We start from the raw sequence: 26042 nt of genomic DNA on the forward strand, positions 1-26042 counted from the left end.
ACCGTTATATGTAGGCTATACCAAAACGTGGACCGATATTGCCCATCTTCGAACTTGGCCTGCCTGTAAACAAAAGACGCATCTTTCCAAAATCTCAGCGTCCTATCTCAATTTTTGTTAATGCTGGAGTGATGACCGCAGACGTACGGGTATGATTGGGTCAAAGTTTGCACCTCGTAATATTCCTACCAGACATAGATCAGGTTCGAACATTGACTATATCGGTTCACTCCTTCTTGAGATACTGGTTCGTAAAAACACCTCCAAACACTTAAAAAACTGATGAGCACGATAACTTATGAATAGACAGCGAAATTTTATGCAACCCATATTTTTGGTCCGATTCATGTCAAATTTTGGGACTAGGCATATTTTTGGCTTCTGATTAAATTGCAATCGAAACATATGACATATGCAATATTATGCAAAATGCATACATTTTTGCATATGCAAAATTTATGCATTTTACATATTTTCTTATGCAACAAATATTTCAATAATAGGTACAAAAATGTTTGTATGTACAATTTTTCTGTTTAAAATTATTTTTAGACAAGTCAATAAAATAGAGAAAAGTATAACCACAGCCTCAACCTTCAACATACCGAAAATCGGGAGGTATCGTTCTATAGGGGCTATATGAAGGCATGAACCTAAACCGACAAATTTTAGGTGGAAACTTGTTTACCCCCAAAGAAGACTTAATACCAAATTTCAGCCATTTTGGCGGGATATTAAGGCCACAAACTTTAAAATACCAGAAATCCTGAGGTACCGTACTATGGGGGCTATATGAAGACGTGGACCTATATCGAAAAATTTCTGGTGGAAAGTTTTATACCCCCAAGGAAGACTTAATACCAAATAACAGCCATTTCGGAGGGATATTGAGGCCACAAACTTTAAAATACCAGAAATCCTGAGGTACGGTTCTATGGGAGCTATGTATATGAAGACGTGAACCTATATCGAGAAATTTCAGGTGAAAAATTTTATACCCCCAAGGAAGACTTTATACAAAATGTCCAAATGCCATTTAAGTGTGATGTTGAGGCCACAACTTTCAAAATACCGAAAATCGGGAGGTACCGTTCTATGGCGGCTATATGAAGACGTGAACCTATTCTGACAAATTTCAGGTGTAAAATTTCATACCTCTAACGAAGACTTAATACCACATTTCAGCCATTTTTGCATATGGTTTTGCATATGCTCATTTTGTGCAAGTATGTAAAAATATGTCAAAATATGCACGATATGCAAAATATGCAAACATTTCTGGGCCTAATTCGTTTTATTTTGTGACAAAACCAGTTTCTGTCTAATCAGATTTTCTCTACGACCATCCTAACCATATATGCATTTACATAGGATTCCGCTGTTTACACGCAGAAAAAAACGGCCTCTCTAACATATGTCCCAAACATATTTTGCAGCAAACAAATATATGTTTGCAACAGTCTTCCTTGTCCAATAAAATAATTCCATTCAACTTTTCGATTCAATTATAAAATGTATTGGGCATTTAATTTACTAAAAACACAATTTCGTTAAGAAAACACAAAACACTGATTTATTCACTCACTTTACCGTCTTGACGCTGCGCTGGCAACTAAAACACTGAAGAAAGAAAAAAACAAAATAATTCATACCATTTTTCTTATCATCTTCGCCTGCTACGTTGGTTAACAGCAACAAAACAAGAAACACACGAGTTTGACGCATACACGCCATCAAAGCACCAAAGCCCCCTTCTTCGCTTCTAAGTCTTCTATTATACAATACACACAACTCTTTATTATAAAACAGCATTCCGCAGCCGCGAGAGCACTGTTATTACTCTCGTTGACAAACATCCTCTCTCCACCCATGAAAAAGATGTTCTAACATGTTATGTTAACCTTGTATAACAACGGCGTAAGCCGCTGCGTATACGACGTCGTGATTGTGTGCAATACAGCACACAATCATCGTGTGTTCCTCTTCACACAATTTTTGTTTTTTTTTGTCGATGTGGCATCACTGCTAATTGCAAATGTCAGGCACCAAAGACAACGACAAATTGCAATCATTCTAATAAAATTGTGGTGGCGGCAACATCCCTGAAAAGGAAAAAAAAAATTAAAAAAGTGTAATTCGTGAATATTGGGAAGTAAATCCCAATCTCACTCAATTCGCATAACGAATAAGTAATTTCCCAATTGGAAAATTATTTCATAGCCCCAAGCAAGGCTAAAACCATAAGAAACGGTGAGTTTAGTGGAAAAGAAAATTTGTTGAATTCAATTATAAAGAATTCATGTTTTTTTCCTGATTGCAGTTGTGAAATTCATAATTACACGTGTTGCCGCATTCGTGCACTACAACCACCGGCAGATAACCTCGCTTAATTAGTGCAACGGCGAACAAATTAGTTGAGGAAAACCAACCATCGTTTTAGCCCGCTTTATGGAACAATTAAACAATTTGCAATAAAAAGGAAAATTAAATCCGCCACCACAGCCTAGAATTTTTTTTGTCGGCCATTATCCACGTTGTGTAACTAACGTTACATTAAGCCACCACAACCACCTCGAAAAATAGAACTTTCTGGAACTTTTTGCCAGCATTCCCGTTTGCGACACAATAGAAGGAAGCCACAACTCACAGAACCACCTTCACACAAAAGCATCCATTAACAACATTGTGATTGCCGCCATTTTATACACAATTTCAATCTGCATTAGAGAGGAGATGTTAATCCAAATTAAGGGTAATGCCTACCCTCCAACTGTAAGTACGCAATATAACACACAGATATAGTCGGTGCAACCATCCTGCTCCTTCCTGGTAACCCATACCAACCAGTTACAGACCGGGAGGTGTGGGACCAGTCTTTTTTTTGCTGTTTTCCTCGACGGTGAAGCCGAGTAGTCATCTTTATATTTTGGAAACCAGTTCCTACATCCAGCCCTCGACGTCAGCAGAGCAAATTATTTATTTCTTTCTCTTTTTAAGTATTCTCTTGGCATTGCACTTTGTATGCACACATACATAGCCATAGCCCTGTATGTATGTGTATAAGAAATTAATGTTGTTGTTGGACCTGTAACGGTTCGTCTCCGCGTGCAAAAAGAAGATGAAGATAATCATGAAAGCTTTGCAATAACGGTTTAACAGAAACGTTTTAGTGTACGTTGTTGTTGTATTGTTCTCATTTCCATTTTCGAATAAGAAATTTACAACAACAACATCTTTCTGTTTCTTTCTATCAACGATAAATCCAACTCACTTTAGTGAGAGAAAACAAATTCTTGCTCTCTTTGATGATTTTTTTTATCTCTTTTTTTTGGGAAAGAGAAATAGTCGGCTAAATCAACAACTGTTGTAGTTTCTTTCTATTAGCATTTCTTGTGCTTTTCCAATTTCATCTTCATTTTGTTCTGCGCTCGAGATTGTTTCTTTTTTCCAAATTTATGGGTATATTCGGCGTATGCCTGTTCACTTGTTGTCCATTGCTTATTGTAGGAAAATAACCCGTGATTACCCAGTGTAGTCCGGTCAGAAAATTTAGGTCCCTGAGAACATGATACTTGATATAGTACAATTTTCATCCGAATTTTGTTGAACAAATCTAGTATTCGATATTTTACTGACGGTTATTTCCTACAATAGTGATTCTTGTGGATGGATATTTCGAAGTTTTTTTTTTCTGTTATTTGGTTAAATAATTTCGAGTGCGACTTTTCTTAAGCAAACAAAAGAGCCTACAACAGATTTCTCCTATCTTTGGAAACTTCGTTTAAAACTCCGCGCCTTCTGATAAAAAGCATTTAAGAAATTTTTATACGTCGAGACTACGTTGCAGGTCGACAGATTGTGATTATCGTATACCGTACAAATTTATTGGATGTTTTTATTGAATTTCGATCTTTAAGAATATTATGTTTACGATCCATAAACACCATCTTTATTTATAAATCATATCAGTCGCATACCTCGGTTAAAATATATGCATATATCGACATATAAATACACACAATTTTAAGAATCTTTTCGACGTTAAATTGACTTGTGGTCAACCGAAACAGTAAATGATACTTTTTTTTGTTGATGCGGACATTTCCGATTTTTTTTTTGTTTATACTGCATATGGTATATATATGCATATGTTCTAATTGATAATTTTACCTGGAAATTATATAATGTCAATCCCATTACTTTGATCTCCGTCCATCGATCCTTACTGGATATTTACCTCATAATTTTATCCACTGAGCTCATTAGGTAAAAAAAAAAATTGAGGGTAGTATTAAATAATTTTGGTGCACAGTGGCACGAATGGGAATGACATGCAAAAACAAATTTGAATTTTGTATACATTTCTGAACTGAATATAAATTGAATTGTTTTTTTTTTTACTGATTTTGGGAACTTAATATCAGTTAGATAATAATCAAATAGTGATTAATTATAAAATTACCTCTAAGCATTTATTGATTGTTCTTATTATAACGAATAGTTATAAATAAACATGTTTTGAATTCTGAAATTAATCATCATGAGGTTCTAATTGAACAATATAAGGTAAGGTAAAGGTAAGGGTCAGCCAAGCCAAATTTTTGGGAGTCATCATCATCGGTGAGACTCGTTGAGGATTTTGTAGAAAATCCATTGGGAGGGCATGGTATCCCAACAAACACCTTGGGTACCCATATCAACAACAACAACATCATATCATTTTTTTGAAATAAAGCATCCTGTTTGTGATTGTGAATTAATAATGAATCAATTTTGTTTATGGCTAGTCAGGAGTGGCCACTGAGCTAGACCGAATTTCTTCAATGGCAAGTGTATACCAGCGACATCTTGGTATGCCTCATTCCCCTTTACACTCCAAACTAGTTACATAACAATGGCACCCAACGTACAAGCCAATGTCTTAGGTTCAACTCCCATCAATGGGAATTGTTCCTGTACATTAGGTGTATGAATTTTTGTTTGATTGGTTTTCAGTATGTCTTGAGTTGTTGTTATATTACAACATACCAATTGCGACTTAAGGTCAATTAAATTTTAACATCATTTCTTGAATGTCAACTTAAAGGAAAAGAGTTTTAGTCGTCTTGCAAGCCTGAGTTTATGTCAAGCTGCAATTTTGTGACAAAACTTCTGCGTTATTTGAATTCATACTTCGACTTTCTTTAAAGCTTTATAATATATTGTCATCTGCAGTTGATTATTTATGATCATTTGCATGATTTGCGATATTATAGATGCTTTAATATATTGATTTGTTAGAATTGAAATTTTTGGGGAAAATTTTTGACTGCGCTTTTCAAAGATAATGAAGATTGTTTGTTGTTGTTGATTATTCTTTTTTTATCTTGGCTGATACCTTAACCTTCTACCAATTACCTTATACATTTTATGGAATAATTTTGACCTGAAATTATTGGAAATTTTTCTGTTTTTTTTTTTTTTTTTGAAAATTAAATTATTGCTAGTTATCCGATTGTTGGCACATTTAAGACCTATTAGCTTTCATTTTTAACTGGCACCTGCACTGATAAGGACTTAAGAGTTTCTTTTGGCAATTTTTTTTCCTGTTTCTGGTTTGAGATTTGATTATAGAGTTTCGTCGTGGGATGTTTTGAAATTTTTTTCCGATCGTTAGTTTGGATCTGTGGTTCATCAGTTTTAGTCAGTTTTTTTCTCAAAACTTTGTGATAGTTAATTGCTATTCGCTTTGCTTACATTTTCCGTGGTAGTTACCATTCTTTTTCCGATTGCGTGAGGCATAGGGTCGTCGCCCTCAAGACAACAACAACTGTTGTAGTTTCTTTCTATTAGCATTTCTTGTGCTTTTCCAATTTCATCTTCATTTTGTTCTGCGCTCGAGATTGTTTCTTTTTTCCAAATTTATGGGTATATTCGGCGTATGCCTGTTCACTTGTTGTCCATTGCTTATTGTAGGAAAATAACCCGTGATTACCCAGTGTAGTCCGGTCAGAAAATTTAGGTCCCTGAGAACATGATACTTGATATAGTACAATTTTCATCCGAATTTTGTTGAACAAATCTAGTATTCGATATTTTACTGACGGTTATTTCCTACAATAGTGATTCTTGTGGATGGATATTTCGAAGTTTTTTTTTTCTGTTATTTGGTTAAATAATTTCGAGTGCGACTTTTCTTAAGCAAACAAAAGAGCCTACAACAGATTTCTCCTATCTTTGGAAACTTCGTTTAAAACTCCGCGCCTTCTGATAAAAAGCATTTAAGAAATTTTTATACGTCGAGACTACGTTGCAGGTCGACAGATTGTGATTATCGTATACCGTACAAATTTATTGGATGTTTTTATTGAATTTCGATCTTTAAGAATATTATGTTTACGATCCATAAACACCATCTTTATTTATAAATCATATCAGTCGCATACCTCGGTTAAAATATATGCATATATCGACATATAAATACACACAATTTTAAGAATCTTTTCGACGTTAAATTGACTTGTGGTCAACCGAAACAGTAAATGATACTTTTTTTTGTTGATGCGGACATTTCCGATTTTTTTTTTGTTTATACTGCATATGGTATATATATGCATATGTTCTAATTGATAATTTTACCTGGAAATTATATAATGTCAATCCCATTACTTTGATCTCCGTCCATCGATCCTTACTGGATATTTACCTCATAATTTTATCCACTGAGCTCATTAGGTAAAAAAAAAAATTGAGGGTAGTATTAAATAATTTTGGTGCACAGTGGCACGAATGGGAATGACATGCAAAAACAAATTTGAATTTTGTATACATTTCTGAACTGAATATAAATTGAATTGTTTTTTTTTTTACTGATTTTGGGAACTTAATATCAGTTAGATAATAATCAAATAGTGATTAATTATAAAATTACCTCTAAGCATTTATTGATTGTTCTTATTATAACGAATAGTTATAAATAAACATGTTTTGAATTCTGAAATTAATCATCATGAGGTTCTAATTGAACAATATAAGGTAAGGTAAAGGTAAGGGTCAGCCAAGCCAAATTTTTGGGAGTCATCATCATCGGTGAGACTCGTTGAGGATTTTGTAGAAAATCCATTGGGAGGGCATGGTATCCCAACAAACACCTTGGGTACCCATATCAACAACAACAACATCATATCATTTTTTTGAAATAAAGCATCCTGTTTGTGATTGTGAATTAATAATGAATCAATTTTGTTTATGGCTAGTCAGGAGTGGCCACTGAGCTAGACCGAATTTCTTCAATGGCAAGTGTATACCAGCGACATCTTGGTATGCCTCATTCCCCTTTACACTCCAAACTAGTTACATAACAATGGCACCCAACGTACAAGCCAATGTCTTAGGTTCAACTCCCATCAATGGGAATTGTTCCTGTACATTAGGTGTATGAATTTTTGTTTGATTGGTTTTCAGTATGTCTTGAGTTGTTGTTATATTACAACATACCAATTGCGACTTAAGGTCAATTAAATTTTAACATCATTTCTTGAATGTCAACTTAAAGGAAAAGAGTTTTAGTCGTCTTGCAAGCCTGAGTTTATGTCAAGCTGCAATTTTGTGACAAAACTTCTGCGTTATTTGAATTCATACTTCGACTTTCTTTAAAGCTTTATAATATATTGTCATCTGCAGTTGATTATTTATGATCATTTGCATGATTTGCGATATTATAGATGCTTTAATATATTGATTTGTTAGAATTGAAATTTTTGGGGAAAATTTTTGACTGCGCTTTTCAAAGATAATGAAGATTGTTTGTTGTTGTTGATTATTCTTTTTTTATCTTGGCTGATACCTTAACCTTCTACCAATTACCTTATACATTTTATGGAATAATTTTGACCTGAAATTATTGGAAATTTTTCTGTTTTTTTTTTTTTTTTGAAAATTAAATTATTGCTAGTTATCCGATTGTTGGCACATTTAAGACCTATTAGCTTTCATTTTTAACTGGCACCTGCACTGATAAGGACTTAAGAGTTTCTTTTGGCAATTTTTTTTCCTGTTTCTGGTTTGAGATTTGATTATAGAGTTTCGTCGTGGGATGTTTTGAAATTTTTTTCCGATCGTTAGTTTGGATCTGTGGTTCATCAGTTTTAGTCAGTTTTTTTCTCAAAACTTTGTGATAGTTAATTGCTATTCGCTTTGCTTACATTTTCCGTGGTAGTTACCATTCTTTTTCCGATTGCGTGAGGCATAGGGTCGTCGCCCTCAAGACATTTGTTTTTCTCTTTTTGATTAAAAGACTGCAGGAGGGGTTTGATAGGCTCAAACTACTGATTGCTAGTTCTTACTTTTAAAATATATACGCTTTGAGTAGCAATATATTTTTGTTTGTTTTCACGTACACACAGGGTGTACACAGAACTGGACTAACTGTTTCCGAAGACTGGTCTTCAGTTCGACTCGAGGTCAGCTGAAGTACCTTAAGGTTGTAGGGGCGGTTAGTCTGGAGAGCCTTCGGACGGCAGCGCTCAACCTTGAGTTGGAGCATTTTCCGTAGGACTGGTTGTTGTCTGGTTGTCGATTTCCCAGTGTATCTTTAGAAAGCCGTTCTATGCTTAACTAAAGATACACTGAAGAGACCTCGAGAAACTCTTTGAGGAAATTCTAACCGGCAACAATCACTCCTACGTTTGACAGTCTACCTCATAGAACAATAGGGGTAGGCGAAGAGAACTGAAGAGCCTATCGAAGTTCTATTTTTTCCTTTTACCAGCCAAGACTATTTATTCGAATATTATTCGAACTAATTTTACCCGGACTTACAAAATTTATACTGATCTACCACAGCCTAGAGAAAATAATTTATTGCCTCGATTTATTCTGTTTTACAGAATTTCTGAGCATTTGTTCTGGTTTCGAGATACTTTGTAAGATTTATTGATTTTTGATTCGATTCATTTCGAAAATACCAGACAGGTAGGAAACTCCTTGTATGAAATTGAAGACCTTCAGGGAAGGAAAATAGGCGTTTATCACGCGAAAGACTTACAGCACATGGTGCCAACAAAATAATTTGCCCGGCTTTTGTTTTCTTATGATTTTTTTTTCTGTTCAATTTTGAATCAGGGTCGCGGTTCTTCCCCACCCTAAGCATACCTCGGTTAACTTCCCGAATCAGTATGGCTTCGGCAGGCCTATGCCAACGTGTTCGGGTTTGTTATGTTAACCTTGTATAACAACGGCGTAAGCCGCTGCGTATACGACGTCGTGATTGTGTGCAATACAGCACACAATCATCGTGTGTTCCTCTTCACACAATTTTTGTTTTTTTTTGTCGATGTGGCATCACTGCTAATTGCAAATGTCAGGCACCAAAGACAACGACAAATTGCAATCATTCTAATAAAATTGTGGTGGCGGCAACATCCCTGAAAAGGAAAAAAAAAATTAAAGAAGTGTAATTCGTGAATATTGGGAAGTAAATCCCAATCTCACTCAATTCGCATAACGAATAAGTAATTTCCCAATTGGAAAATTATTTCATAGCCCCAAGCAAGGGTAAAACCATAAGAAACGGTGAGTTTAGTGGAAAAGAAAATTTGTTGAATTCAATTATAAAGAATTCATGTTTTTTTTCCTGATTGCAGTTGTGAAATTCATAATTACACGTGTTGCCGCATTCGTGCACTACAACCACCGGCAGATAACCTCGCTTAATTAGTGCAACGGCGAACAAATTAGTTGAGGAAAACCAACCATCGTTTTAGCCCGCTTTATGGAACAATTAAACAATTTGCAATAAAAAGGAAAATTAAATCCGCCACCACAGCCTAGAATTTTTTTTGTCGGCCATTATCCACGTTGTGTAACTAACGTTACATTAAGCCACCACAACCACCTCGAAAAATAGAACTTTCTGGAACTTTTTGCCAGCATTCCCGTTTGCGACACAATAGAAGGAAGCCACAACTCACAGAACCACCTTCACACAAAAGCATCCATTAACAACATTGTGATTGCCGCCATTTTATACACAATTTCAATCTGCATTAGAGAGGAGATGTTAATCCAAATTAAGGGTAATGCCTACCCTCCAACTGTAAGTACGCAATATAACACACAGATATAGTCGGTGCAACCATCCTGCTCCTTCCTGGTAACCCATACCAACCAGTTACAGACCGGGAGGTGTGGGACCAGTCTTTTTTTTGCTGTTTTCCTCGACGGTGAAGCCGTGTAGTCATCTTTATATTTTGGAAACCAGTTCCTACATCCAGCCCTCGACGTCAGCAGAGCAAATTATTTATTTCTTTCTCTTTTTAAGTATTCTCTTGGCATTGCACTTTGTATGCACACATACATAGCCATAGCCCTGTATGTATGTGTATAAGAAATTAATGTTGTTGTTGGACCTGTAACGGTTCGTCTCCGCGTGCAAAAAGAAGATGAAGATAATCATGAAAGCTTTGCAATAACGGTTTAACAGAAACGTTTTAGTGTACGTTGTTGTTGTATTGTTCTCATTTCCATTTTCGAATAAGAAATTTACAACAACAACATCTTTCTGTTTCTTTCTATCAACGATAAATCCAACTCACTTTAGTGAGAGAAAACAAATTCTTGCTCTCTTTGATGATTTTTTTTATCTCTTTTTTTTTGGGAAAGAGAAATAGTCGGCTAAATCAACAACTGTTGTAGTTTCTTTCTATTAGCATTTCTCGTGCTTTTCCAATTTCATCTTCATTTTGTTCTGCGCTCGAGATTGTTTCTTTTTTCCAAATTTATGGGTATATTCGGCGTATGCCTGTTCACTTGTTGTCCATTGCTTATTGTAGGAAAATAACCCGTGATTACCCAGTGTAGTCCGGTCAGAAAATTTAGGTCCCTGAGAACATGATACTTGATATAGTACAATTTCATCCGAATTTTGTTGAACAAATCTAGTATTCGATATTTTACTGACGGTTATTTCCTACAATAGTGATTCTTGTGGATGGATATTTCGAAGTTTTTTTTTTCTGTTATTTGGTTAAATAATTTCGAGTGCGACTTTTCTTAAGCAAACAAAAGAGCCTACAACAGATTTCTCCTATCTTTGGAAACTTCGTTTAAAACTCCGCGCCTTCTGATAAAAAGCATTTAAGAAATTTTTATACGTCGAGACTACGTTGCAGGTCGACAGATTGTGATTATCGTATACCGTACAAATTTATTGGATGTTTTTATTGAATTTCGATCTTTAAGAATATTATGTTTACGATCCATAAACACCATCTTTATTTATAAATCATATCAGTCGCATACCTCGGTTAAAATATATGCATATATCGACATATAAATACACACAATTTTAAGAATCTTTTCGACGTTAAATTGACTTGTGGTCAACCGAAACAGTAAATGATACTTTTTTTTGTTGATGCGGACATTTCCGATTTTTTTTTTGTTTATACTGCATATGGTATATATATGCATATGTTCTAATTGATAATTTTACCTGGAAATTATATAATGTCAATCCCATTACTTTGATCTCCGTCCATCGATCCTTACTGGATATTTACCTCATAATTTTATCCACTGAGCTCATTAGGTAAAAAAAAAATTGAGGGTAGTATTAAATAATTTTGGTTTGAATTTTGTATACATTTCTGAACTGAATATAAATTGAATTGTTTTTGGTTTACTGATTTTGGGAACTTAATATCAGTTAGATAATAATCAAATAGTGATTAATTATAAAATTACCTCTAAGCATTTATTGATTGTTCTTATTATAACGAATAGTTATAAATAAACATGTTTTGAATTCTGAAATTAATCATCATGAGGTTCTAATTGAACAATATAAGGTAAGGTAAAGGTAAGGGTCAGCCAAGCCAAATTTTTGGGAGTCATCATCATCGGTGAGACTCGTTGGGGATTTTGTAGAAAATCCATTGGGAGGGCATGGTATCCCAACAAACACCTTGGGTACCCATATCAACAACAACAACATCATATCATTTTTTTGAAATAAAGCATCCTGTTTGTGATTGTGAATTAATAATGAATCAATTTTGTTTATGGCTAGTCAGGAGTGGCCACTGAGCTAGACCGAATTTCTTCAATGGCAAGTGTATACCAGCGACATCTTGGTATGCCTCATTCCCCTTTACACTCCAAACTAGTTACATAACAATGGCGCCCAACGTACAAGCCAATGTCTTAGGTTCAACTCCCATCAATGGGAATTGTTCCTGTACCTTAGGTGTATGAATTTTTGTTTGATTGGTTTTCAGTATGTCTTGAGTTGTTGTTATATTACAACATACCAATTGCGACTTAAGGTCAATTAAATTTTAACATCATTTCTTGAATGTCAACTTAAAGGAAAAGAGTTTTAGTCGTCTTGCAAGCCTGAGTTTATGTCAAGCTGCAATTTTGTGACAAAACTTCTGCGTTATTTGAATTCATACTTCGACTTTCTTTAAAGCTTTATAATATATTGTCATCTGCAGTTGATTATTTATGATCATTTGCATGATTTGCGATATTATAGATGCTTTAATATATTGATTTGTTAGAATTGAAATTTTTGGGGAAAATTTTTGACTGCGCTTTTCAAAGATAATGAAGATTGTTTGTTGTTGTTGATTATTCTTTTTTTATCTTGGCTGATACCTTAACCTTCTACCAATTACCTTATACATTTTATGGAATAATTTTGACCTGAAATTATTGGAAATTTTTCTGTTTTTTTTTTTTTGAAAATTAAATTATTGCTAGTTATCCGATTGTTGGCACATTTAAGACCTATTAGCTTTCATTTTTAACTGGCACCTGCACTGATAAGGACTTAAGAGTTTCTTTTGGCAATTTTTTTTCCTGTTTCTGGTTTGAGATTTAATTATAGAGTTTCGTCGTGGGATGTTTTGAAATTTTTTTCCGATCGTTAGTTTGGATCTGTGGTTCATCAGTTTTAGTCAGTTTTTTTCTCAAAACTTTGTGATAGTTAATTGCTATTCGCTTTGCTTACATTTTCCGTGGTAGTTACCATTCTTTTTCCGATTGCGTGAGGCATAGGGTCGTCGCCCTCAAGACATTTGTTTTTCTCTTTTTGATTAAAAGACTGCAGGAGGGGTTTGATAGGCTCAAACTACTGATTGCTAGTTCTTACTTTTAAAATATATACGCTTTGAGTAGCAATATATTTTTGTTTGTTTTCACGTACACACAGGGTGTACACAGAACTGGACTAACTGTTTCCGAAGACTGGTCTTCAGTTCGACTCGAGGTCAGCTGAAGTACCTTAAGGTTGTAGGGGCGGTTAGTCTGGAGAGCCTTCGGACGGCAGCGCTCAACCTTGAGTTGGAGCATTTTCCGTAGGACTGGTTGTTGTCTGGTTGTCGATTTCCCAGTGTATCTTTAGAAAGCCGTTCTATGCTTAACTAAAGATACACTGAAGAGACCTCGAGAAACTCTTTGAGGAAATTCTAACCGGCAACAATCACTCCTACGTTTGACAGTCTACCTCATAGAACAATAGGGGTAGGCGAAGAGAACTGAAGAGCCTATCGAAGTTCTATTTTTTCCTTTTACCAGCCAAGACTATTTATTCGAATATTATTCGAACTAATTTTACCCGGACTTACAAAATTTATACTGATCTACCACAGCCTAGAGAAAATAATTTATTGCCTCGATTTATTCTGTTTTACAGAATTTCTGAGCATTTGTTCTGGTTTCGAGATACTTTGTAAGATTTATTGATTTTTGATTCGATTCATTTCGAAAATACCAGACAGGTAGGAAACTCCTTGTATGAAATTGAAGACCTTCAGGGAAGGAAAATAGGCGTTTATCACGCGAAAGACTTACAGCACATGGTGCCAACAAAATAATTTGCCCGGCTTTTGTTTTCTTATGATTTTTTTTCTGTTCAATTTTGAATCAGGGTCGCGGTTCTTCCCCACCCTAAGCATACCTCGGTTAACTTCCCGAATCAGTATGGCTTCGGCAGGCCTATGCCAACGTGTTCGGGTTTGTTATGTTAACCTTGTATAACAACGGCGTAAGCCGCTGCGTATACGACGTCGTGATTGTGTGCAATACAGCACACAATCATCGTGTGTTCCTCTTCACACAATTTTTGTTTTTTTTGTCGATGTGGCATCACTGCTAATTGCAAATGTCAGGCACCAAAGACAACGACAAATTGCAATCATTCTAATAAAATTGTGGTGGCGGCAACATCCCTGAAAAGGAAAAAAAAATTAAAAAAGTGTAATTCGTGAATATTGGGAAGTAAATCCCAATCTCACTCAATTCGCATAACGAATAAGTAATTTCCCAATTGGAAAATTATTTCATAGCCCCAAGCAAGGGTAAAACCATAAGAAACGGTGAGTTTAGTGGAAAAGAAAATTTGTTGAATTCAATTATAAAGAATTCATGTTTTTTTTCCTGATTGCAGTTGTGAAATTCATAATTACACGTGTTGCCGCATTCGTGCACTACAACCACCGGCAGATAACCTCGCTTAATTAGTGCAACGGCGAACAAATTAGTTGAGGAAAACCAACCATCGTTTTAGCCCGCTTTATGGAACAATTAAACAATTTGCAATAAAAAGGAAAATTAAATCCGCCACCACAGCCTAGAATTTTTTTTGTCGGCCATTATCCACGTTGTGTAACTAACGTTACATTAAGCCACCACAACCACCTCGAAAAATAGAACTTTCTGGAACTTTTTGCCAGCATTCCCGTTTGCGACACAATAGAAGGAAGCCACAACTCACAGAACCACCTTCACACAAAAGCATCCATTAACAACATTGTGATTGCCGCCATTTTATACACAATTTCAATCTGCATTAGAGAGGAGATGTTAATCCAAATTAAGGGTAATGCCTACCCTCCAACTGTAAGTACGCAATATAACACACAGATATAGTCGGTGCAACCATCCTGCTCCTTCCTGGTAACCCATACCAACCAGTTACAGACCGGGAGGTGTGGGACCAGTCTTTTTTTTGCTGTTTTCCTCGACGGTGAAGCCGAGTAGTCATCTTTATATTTTGGAAACCAGTTCCTACATCCAGCCCTCGACGTCAGCAGAGCAAATTATTTATTTCTTTCTCTTTTTAAGTATTCTCTTGGCATTGCACTTTGTATGCACACATACATAGCCATAGCCCTGTATGTATGTGTATAAGAAATTAATGTTGTTGTTGGACCTGTAACGGTTCGTCTCCGCGTGCAAAAAGAAGATGAAGATAATCATGAAAGCTTTGCAATAACGGTTTAACAGAAACGTTTTAGTGTACGTTGTTGTTGTATTGTTCTCATTTCCATTTTCGAATAAGAAATTTACAACAACAACATCTTTCTGTTTCTTTCTATCAACGATAAATCCAACTCACTTTAGTGAGAGAAAACAAATTCTTGCTCTCTTTGATGATTTTTTTTATCTCTTTTTTTTTGGGAAAGAGAAATAGTCGGCTAAATCAACAACTGTTGTAGTTTCTTTCTATTAGCATTTCTCGTGCTTTTCCAATTTCATCTTCATTTTGTTCTGCGCTCGAGATTGTTTCTTTTTTCCAAATTTATGGGTATATTCGGCGTATGCCTGTTCACTTGTTGTCCATTGCTTATTGTAGGAAAATAACCCGTGATTACCCAGTGTAGTCCGGTCAGAAAATTTAGGTCCCTGAGAACATGATACTTGATATAGTACAATTTTCATCCGAATTTTGTTGAACAAATCTAGTATTCGATATTTTACTGACGGTTATTTCCTACAATAGTGATTCTTGTGGATGGATATTTCGAAGTTTTTTTTTCTGTTATTTGGTTAAATAATTTCGAGTGCGACTTTTCTTAAGCAAACAAAAGAGCCTACAACAGATTTCTCCTATCTTTGGAAACTTCGTTTAAAACTCCGCGCCTTCTGATAAAAAGCATTTAAGAAATTTTTATACGTCGAGACTACGTTGCAGGTCGACAGATTGTGATTATCGTATACCGTACAAATTTATTGGATGTTTTTATTGAATTTCGATCTTTAAGAATATTATGTTTACGATCCATAAACACCATCTTTATTTATAAATCATATCAGTCGCATACCTCGGTTAAAATATATGCATATATCGACATATAAATACACACAATTTTAAGAATCTTTTCGACGTTAAATTGACTTGTGGTCAACCGAAACAGTAAATGATACTTTTTTTTGTTGATGCGGACATTTCCGATTTTTTTTTTTGTTTATACTGCATATGGTATATATATGCATATGTTCTAATTGATAATTTTACCTGGAAATTATATAATGTCAATCCCATTACTTTGATCTCCGTCCATCGATCCTTACTGGATATTTACCTCATAATTTTATCCACTGAGCTCATTAGGTAAAAAAAAAAATTGAGGGTAGTATTAAATAATTTTGGTTTGAATTTTGTATACATTTCTGAACTGAATATAAATTGAATTGTTTTTGGTTTACTGATTTTGGGAACTTAATATCAGTTAGATAATAATCAAATAGTGATTAATTATAAAATTACCTCTAAGCATTTATTGATTGTTCTTATTATAACGAATAGTTATAAATAAACATGTTTTGAATTCTGAAATTAATCATCATGAGGTTCTAATTGAACAATATAAGGTAAGGTAAAGGTAAGGGTCAGCCAAGCCAAATTTTTGGGAGTCATCATCATCGGTGAGACTCGTTGGGGATTTTGTAGAAAATCCATTGGGAGGGCATGGTATCCCAACAAACACCTTGGGTACCCATATCAACAACAACAACATCATATCATTTTTTTGAAATAAAGCATCCTGTTTGTGATTGTGAATTAATAATGAATCAATTTTGTTTATGGCTAGTCAGGAGTGGCCACTGAGCTAGACCGAATTTCTTCAATGGCAAGTGTATACCAGCGACATCTTGGTATGCCTCATTCCCCTTTACACTCCAAACTAGTTACATAACAATGGCGCCCAACGTACAAGCCAATGTCTTAGGTTCAACTCCCATCAATGGGAATTGTTCCTGTACATTAGGTGTATGAATTTTTGTTTGATTGGTTTTCAGTATGTCTTGAGTTGTTGTTATATTACAACATACCAATTGCGACTTAAGGTCAATTAAATTTTAACATCATTTCTTGAATGTCAACTTAAAGGAAAAGAGTTTTAGTCGTCTTGCAAGCCTGAGTTTATGTCAAGCTGCAATTTTGTGACAAAACTTCTGCGTTATTTGAATTCATACTTCGACTTTCTTTAAAGCTTTATAATATATTGTCATCTGCAGTTGATTATTTATGATCATTTGCATGATTTGCGATATTATAGATGCTTTAATATATTGATTTGTTAGAATTGAAATTTTTGGGGAAAATTTTTGACTGCGCTTTTCAAAGATAATGAAGATTGTTTGTTGTTGTTGATTATTCTTTTTTTATCTTGGCTGATACCTTAACCTTCTACCAATTACCTTATACATTTTATGGAATAATTTTGACCTGAAATTATTGGAAATTTTTCTGTTTTTTTTTTTTGAAAATTAAATTATTGCTAGTTATCCGATTGTTGGCACATTTAAGACCTATTAGCTTTCATTTTTAACTGGCACCTGCACTGATAAGGACTTAAGAGTTTCTTTTGGCAATTTTTTTTCCTGTTTCTGGTTTGAGATTTAATTATAGAGTTTCGTCGTGGGATGTTTTGAAATTTTTTTCCGATCGTTAGTTTGGATCTGTGGTTCATCAGTTTTAGTCAGTTTTTTTCTCAAAACTTTGTGATAGTTAATTGCTATTCGCTTTGCTTACATTTTCCGTGGTAGTTACCATTCTTTTTCCGATTGCGTGAGGCATAGGGTCGTCGCCATCAAGACATTTGTTTTTCTCTTTTTGATTAAAAGACTGCAGGAGGGGTTTGATAGGCTCAAACTACTGATTGCTAGTTCTTACTTTTAAAATATATACGCTTTGAGTAGCAATATATTTTTGTTTATTTTCACGTACACACAGGGTGTACACAGAACTGGACTAACTGTTTCCGAAGACTGGTCTTCAGTTCGACTCGAGGTCAGCTGAAGTACCTTAAGGTTGTAGGGGCGGTTAGTCTGGAGAGCCTTCGGACGGCAGCGCTCAACCTTGAGTTGGAGCATTTTCCGTAGGACTGGTTGTTGTCTGGTTGTCGATTTCCCAGTGTATCTTTAGAAAGCCGTTCTATGCTTAACTAAAGATACACTGAAGAGACCTCGAGAAACTCTTTGAGGAAATTCTAACCGGCAACAATCACTCCTACGTTTGACAGTCTACCTCATAGAACAATAGGGGTAGGCGAAGAGAACTGAAGAGCCTATCGAAGTTCTATTTTTTCCTTTTACCAGCCAAGACTATTTATTCGAATATTATTCGAACTAATTTTACCCGGACTTACAAAATTTATACTGATCTACCACAGCCTAGAGAAAATAATTTATTGCCTCGATTTATTCTGTTTTACAGAATTTCTGAGCATTTGTTCTGGTTTCGAGATACTTTGTAAGATTTATTGATTTTTGATTCGATTCATTTCGAAAATACCAGACAGGTAGGAAACTCCTTGTATGAAATTGAAGACCTTCAGGGAAGGAAAATAGGCGTTTATCACGCGAAAGACTTACAGCACATGGTGCCAACAAAATAATTTGCCCGGCTTTTGTTTTCTTATGATTTTTTTTTCTGTTCAATTTTGAATCAGGGTCGCGGTTCTTCCCCACCCTAAGCATACCTCGGTTAACTTCCCGAATCAGTATGGCTTCGGCAGGCCTATGCCAACGTGTTCGGGTTTGTTATGTTAACCTTGTATAACAACGGCGTAAGCCGCTGCGTATACGACGTCGTGATTGTGTGCAATACAGCACACAATCATCGTGTGTTCCTCTTCACACAATTTTTGTTTTTTTTTTTGTCGATGTGGCATCACTGCTAATTGCAAATGTCAGGCACCAAAGACAACGACAAATTGCAATCATTCTAATAAAATTGTGGTGGCGGCAACATCCCTGAAAAGGAAAAAAAAAATTAAAAAAGTGTAATTCGTGAATATTGGGAAGTAAATCCCAATCTCACTCAATTCGCATAACGAATAAGTAATTTCCCAATTGGAAAATTATTTCATAGCCCCAAGCAAGGCTAAAACCATAAGAAACGGTGAGTTTAGTGGAAAAGAAAATTTGTTGAATTCAATTATAAAGAATTCATGTTTTTTTCCTGATTGCAGTTGTGAAATTCATAATTACACGTGTTGCCGCATTCGTGCACTACAACCACCGGCAGATAACCTCGCTTAATTAGTGCAACGGCGAACAAATTAGTTGAGGAAAACCAACCATCGTTTTAGCCCGCTTTATGGAACAATTAAACAATTTGCAATAAAAAGGAAAATTAAATCCGCCACCACAGCCTAGAATTTTTTTTGTCGGCCATTATCCACGTTGTGTAACTAACGTTACATTAAGCCACCACAACCACCTCGAAAAATAGAACTTTCTGGAACTTTTTGCCAGCATTCCCGTTTGCGACACAATAGAAGGAAGCCACAACTCACAGAACCACCTTCACACAAAAGCATCCATTAACAACATTGTGATTGCCGCCATTTTATACACAATTTCAATCTGCATTAGAGAGGAGATGTTAATCCAAATTAAGGGTAATGCCTACCCTCCAACTGTAAGTACGCAATATAACACACAGATATAGTCGGTGCAACCATCCTGCTCCTTCCTGGTAACCCATACCAACCAGTTACAGACCGGGAGGTGTGGGACCAGTCTTTTTTTTGCTGTTTTCCTCGACGGTGAAGCCGAGTAGTCATCTTTATATTTTGGAAACCAGTTCCTACATCCAGCCCTCGACGTCAGCAGAGCAAATTATTTATTTCTTTCTCTTTTTAAGTATTCTCTTGGCATTGCACTTTGTATGCACACATACATAGCCATAGCCCTGTATGTATGTGTATAAGAAATTAATGTTGTTGTTGGACCTGTAACGGTTCGTCTCCGCGTGCAAAAAGAAGATGAAGATAATCATGAAAGCTTTGCAATAACGGTTTAACAGAAACGTTTTAGTGTACGTTGTTGTTGTATTGTTCTCATTTCCATTTTCGAATAAGAAATTTACAACAACAACATCTTTCTGTTTCTTTCTATCAACGATAAATCCAACTCACTTTAGTGAGAGAAAACAAATTCTTGCTCTCTTTGATGATTTTTTTATCTCTTTTTTTTGGGAAAGAGAAATAGTCGGCTAAATCAACAACTGTTGTAGTTTCTTTCTATTAGCATTTCTTGTGCTTTTCCAATTTCATCTTCATTTTGTTCTGCGCTCGAGATTGTTTCTTTTTTCCAAATTTATGGGTATATTCGGCGTATGCCTGTTCACTTGTTGTCCATTGCTTATTGTAGGAAAATAACCCGTGATTACCCAGTGTAGTCCGGTCAGAAAATTTAGGTCCCTGAGAACATGATACTTGATATAGTACAATTTTCATCCGAATTTTGTTGAACAAATCTAGTATTCGATATTTTACTGACGGTTATTTCCTACAATAGTGATTCTTGTGGATGGATATTTCGAAGTTTTTTTTTTCTGTAATTTGGTATAATAATTTTGAGTGCGACTTTTCTTAAGCAAACAAAAGAGCCTACAACAGATTTCTCCTATCTTTGGAAACTTCGTTTAAAACTCCGCGCCTTCTGATAAAAAGCATTTAAGAAATTTTTATACGTCGAGACTACGTTGCAGGTCGACAGATTGTGATTATCGTATACCGTACAAATTTATTGGATGTTTTTATTGAATTTCGATCTTTAAGAATATTATGTTTACGATCCATAAACACCATCTTTATTTATAAATCATATCAGTCGCATACCTCGGTTAAAATATATGCATATATCGACATATAAATACACACAATTTTAAGAATCTTTTCGACGTTAAATTGACTTGTGGTCAACCGAAACAGTAAATGATACTTTTTTTTGTTGATGCGGACATTTCCGATTTTTTTTTGTTTATACTGCATATGGTATATATATGCATATGTTCTAATTGATAATTTTACCTGGAAATTATATAATGTCAATCCCATTACTTTGATCTCCGTCCATCGATCCTTACTGGATATTTACCTCATAATTTTATCCACTGAGCTCATTAGGTAAAAAAAAAATTGAGGGTAGTATTAAATAATTTTGGTTTGAATTTTGTATACATTTCTGAACTGAATATAAATTGAATTGTTTTTGGTTTACTGATTTTGGGAACTTAATATCAGTTAGATAATAATCAAATAGTGATTAATTATAAAATTACCTCTAAGCATTTATTGATTGTTCTTATTATAACGAATAGTTATAAATAAACATGTTTTGAATTCTGAAATTAATCATCATGAGGTTCTAATTGAACAATATAAGGTAAGGTAAAGGTAAGGGTCAGCCAAGCCAAATTTTTGGGAGTCATCATCATCGGTGAGACTCGTTGGGGATTTTGTAGAAAATCCATTGGGAGGGCATGGTATCCCAACAAACACCTTGGGTACCCATATCAACAACAACAACATCATATCATTTTTTTGAAATAAAGCATCCTGTTTGTGATTGTGAATTAATAATGAATCAATTTTGTTTATGGCTAGTCAGGAGTGGCCACTGAGCTAGACCGAATTTCTTCAATGGCAAGTGTATACCAGCGACATCTTGGTATGCCTCATTCCCCTTTACACTCCAAACTAGTTACATAACAAACATAAAAAATATGTTTTACCCAAACATATCAAATTGAGATATGTTACAAAATGTTGCAAACATATATTTGTTTGGATCCAAACATATTTTTAACATAAATTTTTCTGCGTGTAGACAAAGAAATCCTCTCACCTAAATTCTCTCACTGAGTATGAATTGAGTCAGTTGGCAATGCACTCAATTTTTAAAGGAAGAATTAGACGTGAAACCAAACCAAAACCCAATTGCTTTCTTATGGTTAAGGCTATGGCATTATGTTAAGTTACTACTAATTGAATACATTGATTTCCATAGGTTTGGTTCAATCAGCTGATTGATATGGTCTTATGACATTATGGTTATGTAACGTCTAATTCTACCTTAAAATGGCAATAACTTTAAATTTTTAAACTATTTATTTTGGTAAAAGACAATATGTGGGTAATCTTGGTCTCATATAAAAATATTAAACAAAATATTGCAATTTACCCTTAAAACATTGTAGAATTGAGTGAAAACACCGCGCAGTTTCCGTAAGGGCGACACCTAGAAAAAAACAAGCACATTACAATTTCTCTGTCTATACATTTATTAGTCTATGGTAAAAAAAAGCGATCAAAATGCCATTACGGAATTGAAACCATTCCGATCGAAATTTGTGACATATGTACCTGATTATGGCATTTTCACTGTTATTTAAATCAGGATTTTGCATTTAATGCCGCCAACTTATTCATATATTTGTGACCTTCATCATAGAATGGATTCGATTCTTCACGTACTCTGGCTAACCAATCGCTGATTTTCGGGAATTTCTGAGAGACATCATATGTACAAATTCCTAAAAAAGAAATAAGAAAATTCCGATTAGAATATACAATTATAATTACTATTACTAACGACTCGTTCACTCCGAAGAGTAACACTTCGCATTTACTCACTTGTCTGTTCAACTTCACAGGCTCCAAATAGATCGGCAACTGACAGCGTATTACCGCTCACAAATTTACTATCTTTAAGCCATAGATTTTCCAATGCCTTTAGCTGAATTTCCATTTCCTTAAGAAGTTTGGCAGTTTCCTCGGCTGAGGGTTTTTCAGCTACACCTCTTGCGGGATACAACCATACGCGGGCAAAATAACGTTCACAACCATAACGTATGGACAAATGCTGCCATTCCAAATATTCATCAACACGAGCACGATTTTTCAAATCCTTTGGATAGAGTTTTTCACTAAACAAACCTTTATCCGCTAAATATCTAAAAGTAAAAGGAAATTAATTAAATATTTCAATACTTTTGAATAATTTGACATTAATAAATACCTTAGAATAGCCACCGATTCGCTTAAATGAAAATCACCATCCACAATACAGGGTACCTTTTGAAAGCGATTGATTTTCTTGAATGCCTCGGTACGTTGTTCAACTGCAGAGATAACAGATAAGAAATACAAATCATTTTAATAGAGGCACTTTTCTTTCCGTTGTTAACCTACTTACACTTTCTCAACGCAACTGGACAATCTTCATAGGGTATTTTTCCCATTTGTAAGGCAATCCATAAGGCCCGTGATGGCTGAGACAGCAAATCATAGAAATATTTTACTTTAGACATTTTTAAAATAATAAATTGGCACTAAATTTAAACAACACTTTGTGGATGTCAATTTCACGCAAATATTTACAAGAGATCAGCTGCTAGTGGCCCGATTCGTTGGCTCTAGCTAAAGTTCATTTGTGGTTCTCACACAATCGTATCTGTTGAATACTGGAGTGGAATTGTTAGTTTCTCTCTCATAGCGAGCGTTGCCATTTTGGGATTTAACGACCAAATTAACAAAAGTCAGCAACTGAGCCGATCAAAATTTAAAAACTTGTACAAGAAATGATGGAAATATGGATTCTATCGGTAGGATTCAACAATGTTTTTGGAACAGGGTAGGTAACCGTATGTGTACAAAATAAATTAAACAAGTAAGAACGGCATTAAGTTCGGCCGGGCCGAACTCTTTCAGTAAAATTGAACAATTAGTTTCAATTCATCTATGAATGTACTAAGCTCTTCCCCACTACAAGGCTTATTCCTAGGAGAAGTTGAATGAATGTTCCAACACAACATTTCAGCCATTTTGGTTAAATAATATGGCTAGAACTTTAAAATATGGAAAATCGGGAGGGGTATCGTTCTATGGGGGTTATATCAAAACGTGGGCCTGTACTGGCTAATTTCTGGGGATATTTATGTAACCTCAATGAAAACAAAATACCAAATTTCACCCATTTCAGTATGATAATTAAGCAGCAACCTTGAAATTACCGAAAATAGGGCTGTACCGTTCTATGGGGCTTTTATCAGAATGTGGAGCCATATTTCAAAGTGACCCTTTGTGGAAAATTTTGCGACTACATGTCATCAATCTTAAGATTTCAAGAAATTGATGAGGATATCCCAAGTGGAGATGACTCAGTATAAAAGGCCAGAACGTCGAAAGGAGGGTTACTTCGTCCTCTGGACTTTCGTTCTGGCCTTTTATGCTGACAACTTCAAGATGGAAGAAGGTACAGCAGCTGGCGTCTACTGTGAAAGACTAGGCCTTGAATGCTCATACAAGTTGGATAATGACTTTAGCGTATCGCAAGCTGAAACTTTTGATAAAAAGTCTGGACGCTGAGATCTTTAAACCGGTGACTATATTTGTCGATAGTCAAGCGGCTCTTAAAGCAATTGTATGTTAAAATCTGAGGCTTTGGATGGACAAAAGGAACGAGGTGAACGAACGAGTCGGATGTCGTTCCGATAATTCCACTGAAGTATTTCGTTCCTATACTACTACAACACCAGGCGCAATGAACCTTGGCGCAAGGTGTTGGGAGCTATTTGGCTGATTTTACAACAAATTCCCTCATAAAATTGAGCAAACCTGAAATTAAGGTAATGTCTGGAGTCATTATGGAACGATGACGGTGTTGATTGCTGCAGACTCTATCAATTCAATTATGACGCTGGCCAATGCTAGCTTGCAAGTGGCATGGTATATTGGTTGTCCATTTTCCACCGAGTCGAACATTCTATTCAAATATTGAGCAAGCCATAATCAATCAAGAATTTATAATTGCCGGGTCCAAATTGTTATTATTAGTTTCTACCTATTGGAAATCTGAAATGCCTAGTAACTGTAGATACAGTGGCATCCAGCAGTATCATTGTAACATTCAATCTGAGAACCCACAATACCTCTTCAACGGGGGCTAATGGATCTGTGTTGACCATTCTCAGCGGGAATGTTGAGGGTTCAACGAACTAAAAAACCAAATCTCAGGCATTTTGGTTAGAAATTGTGGCTAAAACCTTCAAACACCGAAAATCAGGAGATACCGTTCTATGGGAGGCTATATCAAAACGTAGACATATACCGACAATTCTCCGCAGGAATGTTGTATATCCCAAACGAATACTATATACGGAATCCTCTAGAATAATGCGGTTAAAACTTGAAAATATCGCAAATCGGCGGTACGTTCTATGTGGCTATATCGAAACGACAAAATTCAGGTGAAAATTTTGTAGCCCCAAAGTAGATCATATACCAAATTTCTGCTATTTCGGTAAAGTAATGTGGTTAAAAACCTTCAAAATACCAAATATCAGAAGGTGCCGTTCTATGGGGGTTATATTAAAACGTGAACCTATAGTAACAAATTTCTGGAGAAGGTTTGGAAACCCCATTGGTTTGGAAACCCATATTGGAGGTCACAACCTTCAATATACCGAAAATCGTAAGGTACCCTTCTATGGAGGCCATAAAATGTTGACCTATACTAGTAATTCTCTACTGGAATGTTTAGTACCTTCATCGAAAACTAAATACCGAACGTAATACATTTCGGTTTGATAGATTAGGTTAGGTTTAAGGATGCGCAGCCCCCTATTAGAATAGTTGACTGCTTCACTCGGAGACCGTTGGTCCATTATGTTCATCCTGTGAAGCTATTTAAAGATGATGGAGGTGTGTTGTTGAGATGATTTAAGATGAAGAAGATGATAGAGTGTTGATGCAGCTTGATGAGGTGAGGATGATAGGATAGAGATGATGAGATGACGGTGAGTGTGAGAGATGCAGAGATTGACGCCAAGGAATTATCTGGAAAGGTGAAAAGAGTCTGATTATTAAGCGTTGTTAAGGGTCTTTGCCAAGCCATGCTAGATGTCTGCCAAAGTTGAGTAGGACGATGGGATCTATGTTAGACAGGAAGGTTAGAGTGTATATCTCATATCTGCTTAG

At 35.4% G+C, this 26042-nt stretch overlaps 1 protein-coding gene and 2 long non-coding RNA genes across 4 annotated transcripts; 2 read left to right on the top strand and 1 right to left on the bottom strand.

Annotated features, from left to right (window-relative positions):
* Nucleotides 1–1029: 1029 nt before the first annotated feature.
* Nucleotides 1030–4532, top strand: LOC141386599 (uncharacterized). The gene is made up of 2 exons (XR_012408412.1): nucleotides 1030–2250; nucleotides 2321–4532. It is a non-coding gene; the product is annotated as an uncharacterized lncRNA (long non-coding RNA).
* A 4318-nt stretch (nucleotides 4533–8850) lies between these two features.
* On the top strand, nucleotides 8851–21416 carry LOC141386598 (uncharacterized). 2 transcript variants are annotated; one of them, XR_012408410.1, is made up of 3 exons: nucleotides 8851–9552; nucleotides 9624–19174; nucleotides 19245–21416. It is a non-coding gene; the product is annotated as an uncharacterized lncRNA (long non-coding RNA). The 2 variants fall into 2 exon arrangements; XR_012408411.1 differs by lacking the exon at nucleotides 8851–9552 and having other exon boundaries at nucleotides 13921–14360; nucleotides 14432–19174.
* On the bottom strand, nucleotides 17644–23469 carry LOC141386596 (glutathione S-transferase theta-1-like). The gene is made up of 5 exons (XM_073955447.1): nucleotides 23260–23469; nucleotides 23083–23185; nucleotides 22698–23017; nucleotides 22428–22597; nucleotides 17644–22302 (listed from the first exon to the last, which is right to left on the bottom strand). Exons 1-4 carry the CDS (start codon nucleotides 23372–23374, stop codon nucleotides 22458–22460), a joined length of 678 nt encoding a protein of 225 aa, XP_073811548.1. The 5' UTR covers nucleotides 23375–23469; the 3' UTR covers nucleotides 17644–22302; nucleotides 22428–22457.
* Nucleotides 23470–26042: the final 2573 nt, after the last annotated feature.

The sequence above is a fragment of the Musca autumnalis genome, unplaced genomic scaffold, assembly GCF_047663935.1.
Source record: "Musca autumnalis isolate F117 unplaced genomic scaffold, ASM4766393v1 scaffold_5, whole genome shotgun sequence".
NCBI lineage: Eukaryota > Metazoa > Arthropoda > Insecta > Diptera > Muscidae > Musca > Musca autumnalis.

Excerpts from the sequence above, each read along its gene's own strand:
- LOC141386596 (XM_073955447.1), bottom strand. The coding sequence starts at position 23,374 with ATGTCTAAAGTAAAATATTTCTATGATTTGCTGTCTCAGCCATCACGG. Across the intron at positions 23,186-23,259 it reads TCCAGTTGCGTTGAGAAAGT|TTGAACAACGTACCGAGGCA; the intron begins GTAAGTAGGTTA and ends TTATCTCTGCAG. Across the intron at positions 23,018-23,082 it reads GAATCGGTGGCTATTCTAAG|ATATTTAGCGGATAAAGGTT; the intron begins GTATTTATTAAT and ends TTTTACTTTTAG.